The sequence below is a fragment of the Crinia signifera genome, chromosome 3 (genome assembly GCF_055691185.1).
Source record: "Crinia signifera chromosome 3, ASM5569118v1, whole genome shotgun sequence".
NCBI classification, from domain to species: Eukaryota; Metazoa; Chordata; class Amphibia; order Anura; family Myobatrachidae; genus Crinia; species Crinia signifera.
This window is the reverse complement of record NC_139219.1, coordinates 296,188,147-296,210,559: the sequence shown is the minus strand read 5'-3', so window position 1 is coordinate 296,210,559 and position 22,413 is coordinate 296,188,147. Positions and strand designations below refer to the sequence as shown.

The window sequence follows — 22,413 nt, the reverse complement described above, 5'->3', positions numbered from 1 at the left end:
GGGCACAGGGTGGGGTAAGCCGTAGCCCAATTGACAGGCTGTGCCCATTGGGGGGGTAACAGGGATGAGTGTCTAAAACACAAGAGTATCTCCAGCATTTTAGGGGTTTGCCAAGTTACTGACCACAGCGTCACTGGCCACGACAGCTGGACATTCTGAGCAGCCTTAGGGTTGCGCAAGTGTCCGATGGCATGCACAGATGTGTCTTCGGATACACTCAGCAGATCTAAGTAGATGGCAGTTGGAGCCGTTTCACTAAAGACGCTTCCTAATGCATTAGCATGACGTCTCGGGTCAGATACGACCAATGAGGAAGCACCAATCAGATGCAAAATGCACTACATTGGCCGCATCCACCTGTAATCTGTACTAGAGGCTCCGTCACACAGTTGTGGCTGGTATAGAATTCAGGGAGCTTCCAAATGTCATTAACAAGACCAAAGTGCAATAACTTACATGCTGCACCTACTCCTAGCATACTGTACTGTACGTATAATGGCGGCTACATTTGAATACATAAAATAATGCAGCACAAAGACATGAAAGGCCTGTTACCTGGCTGATCGTATATAGGGGGAGCTATGCCACTACATCTAATCTGTACCCCATACCTCATATCTAGCAGTGGGTGCCCTTTAGTAATTTATGACATATGGAACCAGGAACGGCACCCAACTTACCACTGTGTTCGTGGGGTCCAGCTTCAGAACCTCTGCGAAAAACCCGTGAGCCTCTAAAAAGTTGTTCTGACCGAGATGAAGAAAAGCCCTGAGAGGAAAAACAGGTTTATGTTTCATTTCTACAGAATTACTCAATGAGTAAGGGCCAGATGTATCAAGCTTCAAAAAGTGATCAAATGGAGAGTGATAAACCACCAGCCAATCAGCTCCTACCTGTCATTCTTCAAACATAGCCTGTAACATGACAGGTAGGAGCTGATTGGCTGGTGGTTTATCACTCTCCATTTTATCGCTTATTGAAGGTGGATACATCTGTCCTTTATTAGTTGATACACTTATATCTATGTCATATGCCTTTATCGCAATTAAACGCCAATGGGTTGGGATCATTTGACCCACCAAAGGAAGGTTGACAATCATTAGGCCAACCACTGAAGGTGGACAGGCCTTAAGTCGACACCTTCAAAAGGTCGACAAGGTCATTAGGTCGACACAAGCATTAGGTCGACTTGGGTTTCACAGGTTTTGTCCCGAATGTGGACACCATTGCTCTCACCATGCTTCGGGCACTGTGCCTCGCAAAGCTCAGTACACTATTCTACTTTTCCTCCATGACCTAGTGGATGCTAGGGCATGAAATACCACCTGTCGGCTCAAAACTAACGTGAAAAACCCATGTTGATCTTTTGACAGTCGACCTAATGACCATGTCGACCTTCCTTTGGTTATCCTAGTGACAATATACCAAGCCAATATATGCACCATGTAAGAACACAGATCCAGTGGTGGCTCCAGGGGTGGGGCTCGAGCACAGGTCAAAATTCAAATAGTTTGGAATGGCAATAGCTGCATCTCTAGCTGCACCAGAACAGAGAGAACATGGTGGGTAAGTCTACCGGATGTACATTAATTTGTATCTACAGCATGCAAGACCACACAGACAGCTATGAAATACAGGATATGGATGTGACGAAGTAAATCAGGTCTGCTCTTGAGCCATAAAGGGGTGAGGGGGTTGTTTTGGCTTTGGGTGAGAATGCAAATAATTGCATTATTTAATTACATAACATGTAGCATTTCTGTATAAATATAATATAAATATTTGTTTACTATGTTTAAAGGATAGTTCTACCTAATTCAGTTCTGAGCAATATATCCTTAAGTAAATCTTGATCCTCTTAGCTTTCCTGACTTTCCAGCCACACTGTCCACACTCTTGCCCACCTGCACTTTATCACTATGCCCACCAACAACAGTCTACCTACTGGAGTGTACAGGAGTAGCAACAACTACTAGCGCGACACTGGGCGACCTGCTGCATATCCTGAATGAAGCCCATCTGGTTACTCGGTGGCAGCAGTTTGCTTAAGGAGGTTTCACATCCAACTAATGTCCATATATGTCCACTTATACCACGTGCCTACCTGTTCATTAAAACAATTATTTTTTTCTGTGGTTCTTCCTTATTAACCATGTTCTGTATTACGTTCTCTGCATCCTGAAAATACTTTTCAGCGGTTTTGATGTCTCCAATCTGTAAATCAAGGCAAGAGAAGAAATGTAATGGGAAGAACCTGTGTGACACCTCTTTATAGGAAAGCATTTCTCTTGGCTGCCGAGATTTATTTTCCATGGATTTCAGTGTTATTACATACAGATGGCATCACATCATTCATACCACCATCACAAAGCAAAGAATAATAGAAAGAGCGGTGTATCATCACATAAAGACAGTGGGTTATTTCACACACCCCCAAGTTCCGTGGAAGCACTACCAAAGGCTACGGCCTATCTGGCCATCAATAATCTGGCTACAAAGAGTGCTGAGACAAATAAGACACTCAGGGGAAGAGGTGTATAGCAGTGAGGAGAGTAGAGAAGTGGACCAGTGGAGAAATTACCAATAGCAACCAATCAACTGCCATTACCCAGAATTTTATAGAATGCACTTTATTACCTAATGGTGTCGACCAACATCTTGTAGACCTAATGGTCCATCACGGCAATCGGGATTCTGAGGCCGGTATTGTTAGCGCTGACATCACCACAGCTGAGATGCTAAAGGCATCTCTTCCAGTTAAAGTAACACCCTCCCTGCACACCCATACTCAGGGGCACTAAGTTGAATCAAGTCCCAGTTCAGAATCACTTGGGGGGTTCCGCGTGGCATTGGTATTTTGTCATTTCGGAACTTGGATTTATAAAGCGATCATGGATTTTGGACTGCACAGGTCCAAATTATTTTAAATTGTTTGATGTACAGTAGGATGTACACTTTCCAATGGTGGAATACCAGTTTAATGATTTCACTTTTTGTTAATGAAAATACTATAAACAACATATGTGTAGGAAAGTAATGAGATGGCAGAGGACTATGGCAGAGCGTATAAAGAGAATTCAGGCCTCAAGTTAGAAATAGGATAGAAAGGCGGGGGTGCCGGATGACGGCCATGAAAGTCGGGATCCCGACAATTCGGTAAACAGACATTGGAATCCCAACAATCGGGATCCCGACTGACCGGGACTATTCTCCATAGGAGGGAGAAAACAACCTGTGTCGAGGGCAGCAAGCCACTGATCCTGAAGGGTGGCGAGCATAGCGAGCCTGCAAGGGGCTAATTTGCGCTTGCTCCTCTGTTGGAGGAGGGATATAGATGTCGGTATACTGACCATCGGAGTCCCGCCATACCGCACCCAGAAAAGGTGCAGCGATTTCCCTTCATTAGAATAATTTTTTTTTTTTAACTAGCACCAGACTGTAGGACTTTACATGAGCTCAGTGGTCTTTAACATGTGTAGGGACAGCCAAGAGAAAAGGGTTAAATGGATTTGGGAAGCCTCCTTTGCTAGCTTGCCAAATTACATAATACATCTCTAAAACTGCTGTCACTTTCAATCATTATAGTCTGAATTAGAAAACAGCAGGGTGGTTCCCGCAGAACATCCAGGATTAATGAGGTAATAAGTAGTCCGCAAAGTTCTTGTTCCACTTGCTTTGTGAGAGCCATGAAATCAGGGCAAAGGATCAGAGGCAACGCTGAAGCGAACATCAAGGACGACAGGACAAAGCAAGTAACGAGCGGATTCAGAAAGAAAAAAAAAAAGCTACTTTGCACCAAGCTGAATGCAGTGGATGCAAATCCATCACATGCTCTTTGAGTTTGGAAAGTCTCCCCACACATCTAAATCTCTCTGTACATATTACATCTGCCCCACCTGCAGTGCAGTATGGTTCCGGAGTTAACTTTTTTGATTGTTTGCTCAGTTTTTTTAATCATTACAGTGTAACACTAGCAATGCAAAATGGCTCCATCTTTCCAACAGCAACAACTTCCTCTCACTGAATTATGCCCAAAATGGAGGGTTATTTTTCTGATATATATGCAAAACAAATTGTGACCTTCAGCAGACAAACTAGTCTACTCATTCCCAGTAAGACGGTCACGTAAATTTAAATTGTGGCATTCCAATAGATAAACAAACAGTGACCTCGGACTTCTAAAATCCAGCACTGAGTTTATCACTAATGGTGCCCACACACGCACCAATCCCAGCGGTGCGATGCTATGCGATGGGGTGCGCGCTCCCGCGGCACCTCATCGCACAGTACAAAAAGTATGTGCTGCACATACTTTTTGTACTAGCTTTTTATCGCATAGCATCGCATCGCATGCACAAGGCATACGATGCGATGCTATGTGTGCTAGTTAAGCACAGAACGCACGCCGGGATTGATGCGTCTGTGGGCACCTTAAGCTTTAACACTGAGGGGCTCAGAGTGTGTGTATATTTGTAAAGAACCCCGGCCCCCCACAAGCTTTATTTCTCCACAGGAACCCATTACGATCTGTACACTGCAGAAAGCAAGATTGAACACTTCTGCATGGTCAGTCACACCTTAAGCAGCCATAGTAACGGCCAAGTCCTCAGTTCCTGGAGAATGTTACCTCACCTAATGAATTCATAAACTGCATTACAAATATAAATGTCTGCCTCCAGTGTGCTGACCGTCTCACTTAAAGTGAGACATAAAGTGACCCCTGCTAAAGTCACAGGAGACTACAGACTAGAGTGGAGTAAGCATTCCTCTGTTACTGTACCTCATATCTTCTTGTAAACATGCAGCTGGTCTGGAATCAGAGCATATCATCAGACCACAGAACTCAGGGATGTAAGGATGGGGGATAAATATCTGCTATGAGAAAATATAACTGTCTGGATCTGTCCATGTAATCAGATGCAGACGGATGCCGCTGAATGCCTGGGAGTTATAGCAGTGTGACAGAATGATAGAGGTGTCTATTGCATGACTAGATTGTGAGATTTCTGTCCTGATGCATCCTCTAACAAAACCTGACCATATCTTACATCCCTCATCCAACTTCCCCACGCTGCATCTCCCCATTCCTAACCTCACATGCTTCATCCAACTTCACTACGCTGCATCTCACATCCATCATCCAATTTCCCCAAGCTGCATCTCCCCATTCCTAACCTCACATGCTTCATCCAACTTCCCTACACTGCATCTCAAATCCGTCATCCAACTTCCCCACGCTGCATCTCACATCCGTCATCCAATTTCCCTACGCTGCATCTCCCCATTCCTTACCGTACATGCTTCATCCAACTTCCCCATGCTGCATCTCACATCCGTCATCCAACTTCCCCACGCTGCATCTCCCCATTCCTTACCTCACATCCCTCATCCAACTTCCCCACGCTGCATCTCCCCATTCCTTACCTCACATCCCTCATCCAACTTCCCCAGGCTGCATCTCACATCCGTCATCCAATTTCCCCAGCCTGCATATTACCATTCCTAACCTCACATCCCTCATCCAACTCCCCCAGGCCGCATCGCACCATTCCTAACCTCACATCAGTCATCCAACTTCCCCAGGCTGCATCTCACCATTCCTAGCCTGACATCCCTCATCCAACTTCCCCACGCTGCACCTCACCATTCCTAACCTCACATCCCTCATCCAACTTCCCCACGCTGCACCTCACCATTCCTAACCTCACATCCCTCATCCAACTTCCCCACGCTGCATCTCACCATTCCTAACCTCACATCCCTCATCCAACTTCCCCACGCTGCAACTTACCATTCCTAACCTCACATCCCTCATACAACTTCCCCAGGCTGCATCTCACCATTCCTAACCACACGTCCCTCATCCAACTTCCCCACGCTGCATCGCACCATTCCTTACCTCACATCCCTCATCCAACTTCCCCACGCTGCATCTCACCATTCCTAACCTCACATCCCTCATCCAACTTCCTCAGGCCGCATCTCACCATTCCTAACCTCACATCCCTCATCCAACTTCCCCACACTGCATTTCACCATTCCTAACCTCACATCCCTCATCTAAATTCCCCAGGCTGCATCTCACCATTCCTAACCTCACATCCCTCATCCATCTTCCCTACGCTGCATCTCACCCTTCCTAGCCTCACATCCATCACACAACTTTCCTAGGCTGCATCTCACCGTTCATAATCTCACATCCAACTTCCCCAGCCTACATCTCACCATTCCTAGCCTCACATTCATCACACAACTTCCCCAGGCTGCATCTCACCATTCCTAACCTCACATCCATCACACAACTTTCCTAGGCTGCATCTCACCGTTCATAATCTCACATCCCTCATCCAATTTCCCCACACTGCATTTCACCATTCCTGTAGGAATGGTGAGATGCATACTGCAGGACACCATCTAGTGTCCGTCAGCATGCACAACACTTGAATTCCACAATAAATGTGAGGAGCGGGTGTGGCCTTTTGTTATAGAAGATGTAATGAGTACCACAATCACATTTGTGTGTAATGTATACCTAAACACGACAGATGGTACAATTTTACCATTTTCTATACAGACATGTTGCATTAAGCCTACATTACACCTGGGAGACCTGTAGCTGTTATCAGTGCACTGTTCCTCTATCCATGTAAAAGGCTTTTAAGCGTGCTGCAAACAAGTAGGGTTGTGAAAGGAATGATGACATGGTAAAGTCAACATTGACCGTGGCGGCATTCATCCTGCAGACAGTGGTGACATGTCCAGCAATGTCTTCAGGGTCCTAGTGGTCATTTGCACCTCACTTCAGACCTCTGATGCTCTTGTATTCTGCTAATTCGCTAAGTCTGATCCCTACCTATAGTAATAACCCTAACCCGCCCCTTCCAACCGCAGCCTAGACCAAAACATCATTCTGACCATGCTGATATGCCAACTGTCAATATTCTCAGAACGTCAACATGTTACAATGTACATACATACATATACATACATACATACATACATACATACATATATATATGGAGACCAGGGGCTTGTGGTGGGGCTCCCCGAAATAAGGCGGCACTCGTGGAATTTGATTTCAAGATACCAATGTATTAGTGCACAGCACTTTATGCACCCTTGCACGTCCTGATGAAAAGGTCCTGCGTGACCTTGAAACGTTGACGAATGACGTAATTTTGTCACCTTCAATACATTGATATCTTGAAATCAAATTCCACGAGTGCCGCCTTATTTCGGGGAGCCCCACCACAAGCCCCTGGTCTCCTTCTAAATCAATTGCGGAGGAAGGCACCGCAGTGTATTCCCTATCGTCCGGAGTGCCGAACAAATCTCCTACTATATATATATATATATATATATATATATATATATATATATATATATATATATATATATATATATATAAAAAAAAAACATATCTATATGAAAGGGAGATGAAGAAAGATGCTCAAAGTATAAAACATCTAAATGTCAGGATCTAATCATTGGTGGCGAAGGATGGAAGTCAGACAGCAATACTATCAATGGATGCACCAGGCAATACACCAAAATGATGGGTGCAATAGCAAGGGCTGCATATTGTCGTCCAGTGGGTGCCAGATGGGGTCCCGACTGTTAAAACAGACAGACGGGTTCCCGACGGCCACCGGCTATTCTCCCTCGTGGGGGTCCACAACCCCCACAGAAGGAGAATAGAATAGGTGGCGAGAGCAGCGAGCCGCCGTGCCCGCAAGGGGATTTGTTGCGCTCGCCATGATGTCTGCGTCTGGCCAGACGGGATCCTGACATCGGGCTAATGACTGTCGGGATCCCGACTGTCGGAACCCTATACCACATCCCGACCAGTCTGGGAGAACGGTTGTATACATTTGGATAATCACATGGTAAGAACTGTAAAATGATGGCCTGTGATGAAGCACTCCATACTACAGCAGCCGTCCATACTGCACATACAACTGATGCTAAGGGAGTCCGGACCCGTGGGATGAAGACGGTGGCCTTGCATGGCCCAATGCAGCCAAGAAGGTCACAGTCAGCTGAAGGCCTATTGCATTCACACAATAAGAAGTATATTCTGGACACCTGTCAGGACTGATATGCCAACCAGTGTAAAAAACTAGAACAACTCTGACAAGGGGATTAGAGCAGAGTTCCATAAGCCCAGGGCTTACATTTCCTGTAAGATTGGAGCATAAAAAAAAAATAAAAAATCTCATTCACCGGTGGGAGTTCTCGCTTCCCCCCCTGTGCTCTGTACCTACAAAGACTCCGGCATCAACACATCATTCAGACACGCTCCTGGACCTACTAATCATTAGCTAATAATTCTAATGCCCAATTTACAGGATGAACACTGGAACAAATAAGGTCCCCTGTGGCTTCTTCTTTCCCAATATTTCATCTGATCTAATGACCACATAACTAGATGGAAGGAAATGTATTAGTTCGCTTGTCGGCAATTACCTGAAGAAAAATCCTCCCGATGCCGCTAAGCAACTGTGGTTCTTGCTCTGGATAATACTTTGTTACCGTGTGATAGGCGTCTACAGCGAGAACATAGTCCTGGAGGGAGAGAAGCAAGGCGAGCATTAGGATAGTTACTTTCAGGTACCAAAAACACACATCGCTCATAATAAGCCTCTGGGCCGCAGCTGCACAGGGGACTGTTTAATAACCTACCTGGAATTCCATAGCCTATATGCTGCATATTATACCACAATTATATTGGAAAAACACTAAATTACTGGTGAAATGGGAGATAATTACTGTAAGAAAACTATATTGTGTTATTTTTGTTCTTTAAATGAAAATGTTGAAAAGCAATGGGGCTCTCTCACAAAAACCGAAAAGAACCCCACACCTTTTAAACCTTCCCTAGTTCACCCAGGATGTCCACACACAGTATGTGTTCAACAGATCTGTCCTCATACACCTAGCCTCAGTACGCCATCCGGTGCCAGGCAGCGGCCAGGCCTTGTGGGACTGCACTTGGGCTGAGAACCGTCTTCACGCGAATGTATATCTTATTCGCAATCTGATGCGGGAAAACTGGTTCGTGGGACGGCATACATTGGCGTGAAAAAGAGCCGCAGAGGCTTCATCTTAGCACATCGTACACAGATTCAGATTTATACCCCTTTCAGACAGCATTCTCTTCCCGGGTCGTTACGTCACCAACTCGGGTCGAGGTATAGTGTGAAAGCACCACCTCAGTGCTGACTCCTTCGCCACACCCCAACGAAGCGCTGACACTCCGCCCCGTCACCGTGTGACATCAGCAACCCGGCAATAAGCTGCGTCGGACATGGATCTTACAGACTGCAAATGCCGGGTCACTCCTGGAATGGACCAGTGTCCTAATTCCATGTGCAACAAGTTTCATCCTTAACATTTAAAAAAGAGCCCCCTGGTTCAACCTCTCCCCAGTTAGAAGGGCCTCTGTTACTGTCCATGGTACCAAAACTACTGTACCTTAGCGATCCATTCTACCTACCCTACAGGAATAAGTACACTCTCTACAAAAATATAACTGATGTAATCTCCTTCAGCGGGGCACTCCTCAAATGTAAAATCTTTGTTAGACCGTGTTCATGTGTTACTGTTACAAAGTACATTATAAAGATAAATATATATATATATATATATATATATATATATATATATATATATATATATATATATATATATATAGTCAATGAATCAGGCGGCACTCACGGATTTGCAAAACGTGAACAAACTTATTTATTCTTATTTTGCAAATCCGTGAGTGCCGCCTGATTCATTGACCCTATACAAGGACCAGCCAGTCCGTGCTGGAAGGCACCGGGTCAGTATCGACTGCATCATCCACCTGGGAGTGCCGGCTCACGCAGCATATATATATATATACACTGTATGTATGTAAAAATTTAAAATAAATAAATTAGGTGGCGTATGCTCGTATATTAAACTAGGCTGTTAAAATAGATCAGATTGTATAGAAATGCATATATTTAAGAGCTCTAATATATTGTAAATCAGTTAAATTAAGGTGAAAGTTGTGACTCGTGAGTTTTTTCACAAAAAAAAAAAAAAGCCTCGCAGACTTAGCACTCCCATAAAAAACTCCAAACCAATTAATTTATAGTACTTGCAGTGAGGTGTGAATGGTCAGCCATAAAAAAGTGGGGTGAATAGAGTTCCATCCTCCCGAACGATTGATTTAGAGCTGACACGCTGAACAATATCATTAGCGATATCGTTCAGTGACCTCACCCGGCGTCCCATGCTGAAGATGTAGTTGATGATACAGTCCAAATTTGACTGTATGTTCAAACAGAGGAGTTCATTAACGACCTGCGGTAGTGTGCATCGTTAACGATGTAATGCGTACACACTAGTCGACATGCACAATAATATTGTTAATAATATCGTTAACATGCAGATCATTTAAAAATATTGCATAATGTATGTGCACATTTAGGGGTATATCCAATGCCCTTAAAGGGACCTATGATGGCGAGCAGTGCCAATAACTCACCGTCGGTATTCAACTGCCCCCATTCACTCGCCGTTTCCACCTCACTGGTTCTTCTCAGCGAGGTGGAAACGGTGAGTGCGGCCATCAAAACGGTGGGGCTCGCCACAAATTGCAACGGGCTCTGCATTTGTGGTGAACCTCGCCGTTTATTGGAATCCTTTCCGTCCTCTGAGGGTGAGGATTTTCCCAGAACATTGAACACCGTGAGCGGCCGGTGAGGGGGTTTGACGGGGAGGATGGCTGGTTACCAGCCATCCTCGCTGTATAAACCCCCTCGCTGGCGGTATTATATACTACCATTAGTGTCTGAGGGGCAAGGCTAAAAGCTTGATCCCCAAATGAATTAAGGCAGATCCAAAGTACCCCTACTAGTCCTTCATCTACAGATTGCCGTAAATGAGCAGCGAAGTAAAGGATTAGAAGCTGCTTCAAGTACACTGGGCCCGAGTCAGGCTTTGAAAATCTTGAACCAATCGTGAACTAGATTCTCCATCTTACAGGCAGCCAGTGAAGGGAGTAGAGAAAGGGTGTTATGTGTTAAGTGCTGGCAGCTGCATTTTGTACCATCTGCAAGTGGCGCAGTCCTTTTGCCTGTAACGGGCCATTGCAGTGATCTATTCGTTTGCAGGAGGCTAATGAAACATCTACAGGGAAAACAGCACATAAATAGTTACAGGCCTTAAACGACTGTGGTGCAGTCAAGCACTTGTTAAATGGAATATATTTAATTTTACTGCAAATGATTAACAACTGCACAAATGTGGACATGCAGTGAAGGAATCCGTTCTGCAAAACTGAAATACAACAAACGGCCCCTAGATGGCGGCAGACAGTAAATATTTAGCGGTAGAGGATTTCGGACTCCTATTTGCTCTGATAAACAAAAGCAAGATAATCAGAGGCATACAATTGTTAGCAAACACTTTCAACTAAACACACCTTGACTATCGCACTGTACCAGGTTGTGTTTGTGCTACATTAGCTTTGGAAACAGAAAAAAAAAGCAAGAAAAACACCAAGTGTAATGAACTATAGCAATTACCTGAGAAACATTACACTAAAACAGAAAACACTTCCAACACTTGCTTTTGTCAGCACCCAGTCTAATAAAACAAACAGAGGAGGGGAGCAGAGCATGGTGGGAGCTGGGAGCAGGGATACACCTTCTATCTTGTGCAGAAATACAGGGCTGCCCTTGTGCACTGCAGGAGAGCCAGAGCCAGGAACCACCAAGCTTTAAGGAGCCATAAAAAAAACTTTAATCCTGATAACTGCGAGGCCCAAATTCTGCCCTTCACCCAGCAACAAACCGAATCAGTGTGCAGTAAGCACAATTATTATTGGTGCAGGACTCGGTAATGTGTCCAGTGGCATAAGTACTGTAAGGCAGCCCCAGCAGCCGCTTGGGGGAGCAAGCAGCAGCAGGGTCTGCGTGGGCGCCGGCAGGGTCTGCTGGTCTCTCTTCCTCTATCCTGCTTCAGTTTCTCAGTTTATGCGTGTGATGTCATCACATCACACGCTGGGGAAAAATGCGCGCGCAACACACTTTTTGGCAGGGGGGAGCAAAATTTATAGTTACGCCACTGGATGTGTCCCTGACTATCTGACATCACTCATTCCTGCTACAGAAGGACAAATCACGTTACTACTTCAGGTGGGGTGGGGGGGATTCTGGCCCCGGTATTTTGACTGTCGGTATCCCAATGGCCGGCATTGTAACCGCATACCAAAAAAGCCAACACATCACAGTGTCCTGCATCCCTGAGTGCCATGCTACAATTTCTCTACCAACATTTAAGGCCCCCATACACCAGAATGACATTGGAGCCAAGCGTCCAATGTCGACTGGTCGTGCGCTGGATTGTGTGCAGTCCCGCGGGTCCAGAGGATGAGATTTCCTGCACGTCTCATCAGTCGGATCTCTTTGCCGCAGAAGCAGATTGTATGTGGCTTTTAAAGCACATACGATCGCTTGTTCGACCGCTCCACGACGTGCATACGACCTGGTCGTATGCAGGTTGCCCTGATGTATGGTCAGCTGAGTGGCTGATGTAGGGCTAAATGACATGTGCTCACTCCAGGAGACAAGAGCAGTATGTGCACCTGGGCCATTACAGGAACGGTCGTAGTGTTCCCGCTAGGCTGTTTTAGCGGGGCGCTGCGCCCTGCCCGATTTTTAAAGTGCAAAATGCGCCCCGCTAAAACAGCCTGCATTGTCCCCTCTGTTGTGACCGGGGAAGCCCGGCGTTTCTGTACTTAGCGATGCCCGGCACTTCCCCGGCAGTGTACAGCCGTCCGGGTGGCCAGGATGAGCCCCCTGTGCGTGACATCGCCGGCCGGTCCCGCCCCTTTGCGTGACGCCGCCGGCCGGCTCGCCCCTTTGCATGACGCCGCCGACCGGGCCCGCCCCTTTTCGTCGCCGCGCGGCCCGGGCACGCCTCTTTTGTGACGTTGGCGGCCCAAGCGCGCCCAAAACAGTGACGTCGGCGGGCCCGGTCCGACCCCCTCCCGCCCTGCCCGCCCTAGTTCCTAGAAGGAACACTATGTCGTTTGACATTGTTCTTAGTAAATGATAAATATAGAGTACGCAAATCGGATACTATATAACATAATGAGGCTCTCTCTGTCTGGGCAATATTCTTAATAAACAGGCTGTACTTTAATATATGCAAAGCAGATGAAACAAACAAAAAAGAAACCCAGCAAAAAATACAAAGTTCAATTAAATACTTTACAAACATCTAGGACCGATGTAATGACGCGCGAGTTGCAGAGACGCAGGTTCCTGGCTGAACTCGGACTTTCTTTTTAAAAGAGGCAATCATTTACAAGGCAAAACCATGCCATGTAAATGATTACCGCTTTTTTCATCTGGGGACTCGGTCATCGTTACATCCGGCCCCTATTGGCTTAACCTTTTTAAAAACACATATTGGAACATGTTTTTACGCACCAAATGCAAATATCAATTAAGTCATGCTAACACAGCACAGCAGCCACACTGATAACAGGAACCAATCCATGTGCATTAAGACGCCATCAGCCAATGAGAGAAGGCTGCTGATGGCCACCATTAGTGCTTATTCTGCACAATAAAAAAAAAAAAAAAAAGCTTTCACTTAACTCTACAGAAGCCCCTGACTAAAGGCCCATACACACTAGAAGATTATCTTTCCAATTTGCCTGGTTGGATTGAAAACCTGGAAATTTCTGGGAACAAAAATAGTAGTGTATGGGCAGGTCTTGTGGAATCAATGTACTAGTTAAATAAAAGCTAAAACCTAATTGGTTGATATAAACCGCACCCCCAATTGCCATATTTGCTAATTGACCACTAGAAAGTATTTCAAAAACACACACGCTGTTTCACACACTACAGGAGGGGCCAGTTACTACTCTCATTTACCGCACACTGTTCTGCAAAGCATGGTGACCAACCCCCCCCCCCCCCCAACCTAAAATGTGTAGAGTCTTTTCTAGTTTTTTGCCATTTTGCATCAGCGTACGAAGATTAGTTTTTAAGGTAACCCTAAAATACAGATGTGTCATCAATGCACTTAAGTTTAAATTTACTAAGATGGGAATTCTATTGAAGATGGGAGGTTACCCATAGCAACCAACCAGATTCTATAACCATCTATAAGTTGCTAAAAAAATAAGCAGAACCGGATAGGTTGCTACGGCAACCTCCCATTTTCAGTAGAACTCCCATCTTAGTAAATTTACCCCTTAGCATCTATACACCACATGGAGCATGATGCCTGACACGGCCTAGCTGCCCTAAGAGGCCCTTTATCTGCACAGGAGGTAGTTCCAAACATGTACAAAGTTGCAGATGAACCACAACAGAACCAGATGTATCAAGCTTCAAAAAGTGATGACGTGGAGAGCGATAAACAACTAACCAATCAGCAGCTAACTGTCATTTCGCAAACCCAGCCTGTGACACGGCAGGTAGGAGTTGATTGGCTGGCTGTTTATAACTCTCCCCTTTACCACTTTTTGTAGCTTGATAAATCTAGACCTTAGTGTGAGAAAACCTGCCTCCGCTGCCATGTGGCCCTCATCAAAGTGATCAGCGCACGCCAGCAATGTAGGACAGTCACTTTTAGTTTCACTTGAGCAAATAAGACGCACATTTTGAGTGAGAATGACGATCGTCCCGGACGAGCCACCAGGGACCTGGTTGGGGCTGTTTGGAGGGAGTAAAGTCACGGTGTATGAGGACACATCTGCATGTTCTAGATTACAGAACGGTTAGAATAACGAACGCAGAACAATGAATGCATGTCTACACAATTCTGCATGGCGCAAATGGAAATGATGGATGCAGGTAACAGCGGACCGGTGATCATCCTTACCTCAAATCATACACATACTAAACAATATACAAACTAAATATAAAAAACAAACAAACAAAAAAAACACTATAACATATATTCCAAGTGCCCTACTCAAACAGTGAACAGAAACGATGCTAGGAAAGAACTCCGCGTGCAGGATTTCCTTTGTGTGAACGAACGGTGTGGCGTTCTGCTCTGGTATATACGGTAGCTCTGCAGTTTACTGCCGCCCACGTACCTTCATCATTAGCAGACAGTTTGCCATGGAGTACATCACCCGGCCCAGACGTGACCTCCACAGCTGAACAGAGGCTGCAAAATAAGATCAGCTTGTGAATGTGCACAAATAAATTACAGGTTCCTTCTACCCATCAATCATCGGTCCCCACCACTTCTGATTTTAAAAAGATTCCCCCTTGTTAACACTGCTGGGTTTCAGGCTAGAATTTATAATACTCTGAAGGCTGCAAGACAAAGACGACAAATATTAAATAAAATGCACCCCCCCCCCCCCCCCCCCTTCACTAAGGGACGCGCTGGAATAGTTCACAGATTAGGAATTCTGCATAAATGATGCAGGGATGCAAAACAAAATCGGCAACCTCTCCGGCTTCCTAGCAGAAATGCTAATTACAATGACAAAAATTCAGTGTCACCAGAACATTAACATGCTGGTATGTCGGCACCAGATGATATTACATTTTCACAGAAGCAAAAAAAAACCAGGATATTGTGGATGCTGGAGGTATTTCTAAATCATTGTAATGCCAGTGTAGACAGAGATGGGGGCGTCTGAGCCATATAGTTGTCAGCTTTTGGCAGCATGAAACCCAGGAGAAACTGCTGAGCACAACTACATCCCCCTATTGTTCTGTAGCTGGCAGCCTACATGGAGCTAAGCATCTGCCAATGTTACAAGATCAAAGAGGCTCACTAATCTTCTCAGCGCTGATGGGACCAGCAAGGAGCTGGTGCAGGAGATTACAGCACATCCTCCAGCCCAGTGATCCGCACATCGTCGCTCTCTAGCCAGCCCTGCTCGACTGCAAGCTCTTTGAACAAGATATTAAAATCCCAACGTATGAGCAGCTTGTCTGCATCACTAATAATATATGCAATTATATATGAATGTATTGAAAGATGGTGCGGAGAAAATGAAGACTAGCAACAAAAAACACAAAATTTGGATTTCTAACACACACACACACACACACACACACACACACACACACACACACACACACACTACTCCTCACCTTCACTGACCACTAGATAATTGTGTGCTAAAAATATGTCATAACAGAAAGTGAAATCAATTATTGCAGGGACACTGCTCTGTTTCAAACTCGCTGGATATGGAGAGAGGAAACTGTAGGAGCAGATAGGGACTGAGAGCAGGGTGGAGAGATTGTGGGCTAAAAACTGTCACTGCTCAAAGTGAAAGTACGATGCAGAAGCCGTCATTCTGACTGGCTTTTAACTAGTATAAATATATATTATATGCACAAAGCAACTAGCACGAACATTAAAACCACCCGAATAATATTATGTATGCCCCCTTGTGCTGCCAAAACAGACCCATCGATGCATGGAGGTTTCCTGTGGTATCTGTCAACAAGAAATTCACAGCAGATTCTTTAAGTCCTATAAGCTGATTGGGGTCAGCATGGACACTCTGACTGGCCATCTATGACATGCTGGGTGCTCTGACACCTTACTATCTAATCCAGTATTCAACTTTTTCAGCAATTTGTACTACAGTTGCTCTTCTGTGGGATCAGACCAGATGGGCTAGCCCAGGGGTGTCAAACTCAAATTCATCGGGGGCCGCATCAGCAGTTTGGTCACCCTCAAAGGGCCGCTGTATAATAATAATGCAATGACACCACAGGCTGCTCCCGCTATATAATAATAATGCAATGACAGCACAGGCTGCTCCCGCTGTATAATAATAATGCAATAACAGCACAGGCTGCTCCCGCTGTATAATATAACAATAGTAATGCCATGACACAAAATATTATACAGGGGGAGCAGCCTGTGGTGTCATTGCATTATTATTATACAGAGGGAGCAGCCTGTGGTGTCATGGCATTACTTTTATATTATACAGGGGGAGCAGCCTGTGGTGTCATGGCATTATTATTATACAGGGGGAGCAGCCTGTGGTGTCATGGCATAATGCCATGACACCACAGGCTGCTCCCCCTGTACAATAATAATGACACCACAGGCTGCTCCCCCTGTATAATATAAAAGTAATGCCATGACACCACCACCAGATATATTGTTTTTTTTATGTAACTTACTGTATTTTATCCCTCAGGCTCCTTTACTGCTGCTGCGGCTCCAGTAATTTCAATTCCACTCTCTGCGCCGCGGCCTCTCCTGCTGCAGCCCCCCCGACTCGGCCTGCCTTCCTTCCTCTCTGCAGACGCGTGGGTGGGAGGCGTCATGACGTCCCCACCCATCATCTGCCACTGCCTCGATAAGAGGGAACAGGCTGCCGGGCCCTCCTCCACGTATCCGTGGAGGCCGGCGGCCATTTTCCTGTGGCCGCAGACATCTTAGAAGACCACAGGAACATGGCCACCGGCAGTGCAAAAAAAAACCTCTCAAAAAAGATCTCAAAACAGAGAATAAAAGGTGAAGGCTGGCGACGGCTGCGCGGGCCACATGACGAGGTCTGTCGGGCCGGATTTGGCCCGCGGGCCTTGTGTTTGACACCCGTGGGCTAGCCTTTGCACCACACACACACAAAACAATGAGCCTTGGGTGCTATTGACCTTGTTGGCCTTCCTTCATCCACTTTTGGTAGGAACTAACCACTGCTTACAGGGAGCCCCTCATAAGACCATGGAAACTGCTCCCGAGGCACAGCTTTTGTGCTGACATTAATGCCAGTGGCAGTTTGGAACTCTTTAGCTATGGAATCAGCACCTTAGTCATTGATTTGTGAAAAACCAAGTTGCTGTTCCTAAACGCTTCCATTTTCTCAAAGTGGGCCACACGTAGTAAGCCTTAACAATCTATAAAGTGGATAGTGATAAAGAACCAGCCAATCAGCTCCTGTGATTTCTCATACTCAGCCTGTAACAGCAGTTAGGAGCTGATTGGTCGGTCCTTTATCACTTGTTAAGGCTTAAGCTTCCTAGGATGAGACTTGGGCATTTGATATGGGTAAAAAAAAAAAGACCCAAACACCCTAGGAAGGTAAATACATTTAGCCCAATATCACTTACAGTTGGCCGTGGAATATTGAGCAGGGATGTAATTTCACCAACATCTTATTGTAAAGGTGGTGTCCTATCACAGTACCAAGTCAATGAGCTCTTCAGAATGACCAATTTTTGTGATTAAAGCACTTGCCTCGGTGCTATCCAAAGTAATGAGTACATAGTTATGGACAGTCGGCACTCGCTGGGACTTTCATGGAGAACAAACAACTGTAACCACAGTCTATATTCTAACATTTCGGAATATCATCAGTCATCTCCTGGAATTGAATCCTTTCTCTGATGATGGTGTAAATTCCAAAACATTACAATATACCGTGTGGTAGCAGTTTATACTCAAACATAATGGTGCCCTCCGCAAAATTCACAATGTAGCTGGGAAAAAAAGGCCACAGCATTTGGGAACTGGGGCAAAGAACGTATATTCGTGTATCACATGATCCAACCTTTTGAGGTAAAAATGCTTTGTCAAGTTGTTGTTCACAACTTGACTAAGGTTTTACCTCACCCAATATTTGGCGTGACCCCCCCCTTCGCCTTCCAAACATCAATTCTTCTGGGGACACTTGCACACAGTTTTTGAATGAACTCGGCAGGAGTTTGTTCCGAATTCCTTGAAGAGCTAACCACAGATCTTCGTTGGGTGTTGGCTAGCTCAAACCCTTCAAGTAATCCCAGGCAGACTCATGGTGTTGAGATCAGGGCTCTGTGGGGCCATATCAATTCAAGGACTCCTTGTTGTTGTTCTTAAGACTGAAAATAGTTTTTAATTAAATTGGCTGCCTGTTTGGGGTCATTGTCCTGCTGTAGAATAAATAAGGAGCCAATCAGACACCTCCCCGATGGTACTGCATGATGGATAAGTATCTGCCTGTATTAACGGGGTAAAAGTGAAATAAAGGGGAAAAGCAAAATTCCTAATGGCAGAAAAATAAGGTTACGAGTCATGGACAATTAAAGTCCCCAAATATATAGATATATTTTTAGGCTGCAAATGCCATAGGGCTTGAGCCTACCAGGTGTGTACACACGGTGCGATTCCGGCTTATGGCTGATGTGGACTATGCAATTCGGTCTATGGCCAAATACACAGTACACATAGAAAGTCAAAATGGTCCGGCCTGCACAGTCTATGTTAATATGCGATACGGACTTTGCGGGGCTGCGCATCACTATCACATTCAGGCTTAACACTGTGCAATTTTGGCTAACTTACTATCCTATATTAACTATCTAGGAGCCAAAATCGCGCCATGTGTACACCCCCTTCAGACACAGCAGGTGCAAATACCAACAGTAAGCACAGACAGGCAGGACTTCCTGCAGAAGTGCTCACTTCTGTGTACAGGCTCACTCCCAGCTCATCACTACATGTTTCTACAGGCACTAGGGCGCCCCTATACCCCACTCTTCACCCTCCCCCTTCGGCCAATATACGGTACTGTTGTTTTTTTTTATTATACAGCTGAGTGCCGCACCATTCTATTTGCGTATCCCGCTATGCAGTAGCTGTGAGGGCACCAGCGCCATTACTACTTGCCAACTTGGAGTGCCGGTCCTATATATATATATATCGGATTGCTTATTACTGTATGTCTTTTGGTGACCTACAATCCAAGACAATAATAATAATTACTAACAGCAATCAGACCTTCACATTCAAACCCTAATCAAATGCACTAGTTACTTAGGTAACTGCACATTTATGCTCTGTAAATCTCTCCCCGACGCCTTTACCTCCTTCTGCAAGCCACAGTGAATGAAGCAAGCAATCCGCCCTGCCACTGGCTATGTCTAGACATTAGAGTCAGGCTGCTGTGTAGTTTCCAGGTGCAGGTGCCTACAAGTAATTGCTAGTGTGACTCTTATCAAATGTTCTGCGGCAATGCTGTCACATCGCTTCTCCTCTATTTCTAGTCCTCTACTTTCCCGATAAACCCAGGCAGCATCTTAACTCCTCGTCTCCCGGAGGAAAAAAAACACAATACCGGTGACTTATCAGATGCAGCAGCCATGTACGTGCGAGACAAAAATAAATAAAAAAAATCTAAAAATTTGTTTCGAAGTATAAAAAAAAAAATTGCAACATCGTTTATTTATTTTTTGAAGAATAAAAAATCAAAGAGGGTCTGTAAGTGCAATTTGCCGGCTTTGCGGGAAAAGCGGATCAGCATCGTACAAATGATTTATAGCATGTTGAGCATCTCTCGCTCTCTTCCACTGACAGATTTATTTTTTCTGCTGTCTACGCAAGCAGCGCTGGTCACGGTGTGTATCCCCCCCTAGAGCCCTGGATGCAGGTCAGTGACTCTGGGTGTTTAACCGCCACAGAATCAGCATCAACAGCGAAAGCCCATGATGGAGAGAGTGGACATTGTAATGACAGGGCCAAACCAGCATCGGTACTATTTCATAACATACAATAAAAATAAAGAATGTGACATCATTGACGGCCTTTCGCTAAAAATCAATGGAAGTCCTAAGTGTGTGCCTGACAGAGGGGAGGAAGGATTCTGACTGCATTGATTTTAAATCTGTGGAGAGAGGTCTGGAAGTGTCCACGTCTGAGGAGAAAGTGGTTTCACAGCCATCAGCCCTGAGCCAGCCAACTGTGCTGAGATGTGTCTGAGAGGTTCTGCCCTCAGCTGCCCCCTCCTTCAGCGCGACCTTCCCAGCACAGCTTCTCCCGGTACATGTCCCCGTCTCACCAGACGACAGTCCACCACTTGAATAATGCTCCTAATTATATCTATACGAGAGAGGTATAACAAAGCCGGTCTGAGACCCTGTGTGCCCCCTGTAACCCCTTCAGACATCAAGCCTCAAACAGAATCACGGTAGTGGCATGTAATTCCTTCACAGGCTTTGCTAATGCTGCAACACAGCCGCGGCTCATGGAAAAAACACCATTTCTATTTTTTTTAGAACACACAGGGTCAGATGCACTAAGCTTCAAAAGTGATAACATGGAGAGTGATAAACAACCAACCAATCAGCTCCTACCTGACATTTTTCAAACACAGTCTGTGACATGGCAGGTAGGAGCTGATTGGCTGGCTGTGTATCACTCTCCATTTGATCACTGTTGAAGCTTTTAGTGCATCTGCCCCAAAATGTCAAATATGAACAGAAGGAAGTGAGGAAGCGGAAAACACACATATGGAATTGCACAGTGGTCAGTACCGCTGCCTCCTAGTGCCGGGGTTGTGTGTTCCATCCTAACCAGGACAGTGAGGGGCTGATTCAGTACAAAGCCAGGATGCGCAAATATCCACCATATACAGTACCCCGATCGAGTTTTCCTGGCGGAATATGGGTGCAAAGAATTACATTCAAAACGGCAATGCGCGGCTGAAATGTAATTGCCCAATCTGTGTAAAGTTTGTATGTTCTCCCTAGCTTGCATGGGTGACCTCCAGGTTCTCCAGAAATGTGTTTGGTAATTCAGACTATAAGCTCCAATGAAGGCAGGCAGGCTGGCGCTTCATAATCTATAATATGCAAACTGTATCCAACAGACAAACTCCTCCTATGAACAATTACCGTAAACTATAGTGTTCTGTCAGCATTATAATGTGTAGTGTCTGATGTAGCTTAAGGTAGTAGTAGTTCGTTTATTTATAAGGCGCCACAAAGTGTCTGCAGCGCCGTACATAGCAAACATAAAACAAATTACAAGGTAACGTACAGGGTGTGTTGATAAAATACAGCATAAATAGGGGTATAGCTGGTAGAGCTAAAATCAGCATCAGTTCTGAAGTAGGAGTCAAAATTGTCGAGGAGACTGAAGATGAAGTAGAGGAAGTGAAGAACAGGGCAGGAGCACTGGTGAGGTAAAGAGGTAGGGTGAGCACGTGAGGAAGGAGGGCCCTACTCATAAGAGTTAACAGACTAAAAGGAGGTGGGTGGACGAACGAAAAACAATAGGATAAGTAGGAAAGCTACGTACACACTGGGCGTTTTTGCCCGTGTACGATGATATGAAAATGGCTGACCGATAAGTCGCTCAGTACAAACACACAGAGTGAGTTTCACCTGGCCCAGCGTTTTTCATGGGGGGGTGGTGAACCACTTACCACAGCAGGAGGAAGTGGGTCACTCATCCTGTTAAACACGGCGGGACCAGTAATTATGTAGAAGCGCGCATCAGCACTCCCTGCCCTCCCATAACACACTAGGAAATTTTAAAGCTCAAAATGGGAAAAGCCATTTTAAGGGCCTTTACAAAAATAAAGAGGCAGACCTGACCCAGGGCAGCCAGCAGTCCTGCCACAGCTCGAGAAGTAGCCTTATTGTTTTGCATCTACTATTT

The 22,413-nt window shown here is 45.3% G+C and overlaps 1 protein-coding gene across 1 annotated transcript in view; it reads right to left on the bottom strand.

Moving 5' to 3' along the window:
* Window positions 1-22,413, bottom strand: part of TRAPPC12 (trafficking protein particle complex subunit 12) — a 78,471-nt gene that overhangs the window by 2,695 nt on the left and 53,363 nt on the right. Inside the window, 4 exon segments of the mRNA XM_083178488.1 lie at window positions 681-768; window positions 2,105-2,214; window positions 8,467-8,565; window positions 15,104-15,177. Coding sequence (XP_083034614.1) covers window positions 681-768; window positions 2,105-2,214; window positions 8,467-8,565; window positions 15,104-15,177 — 371 coding nt within the window.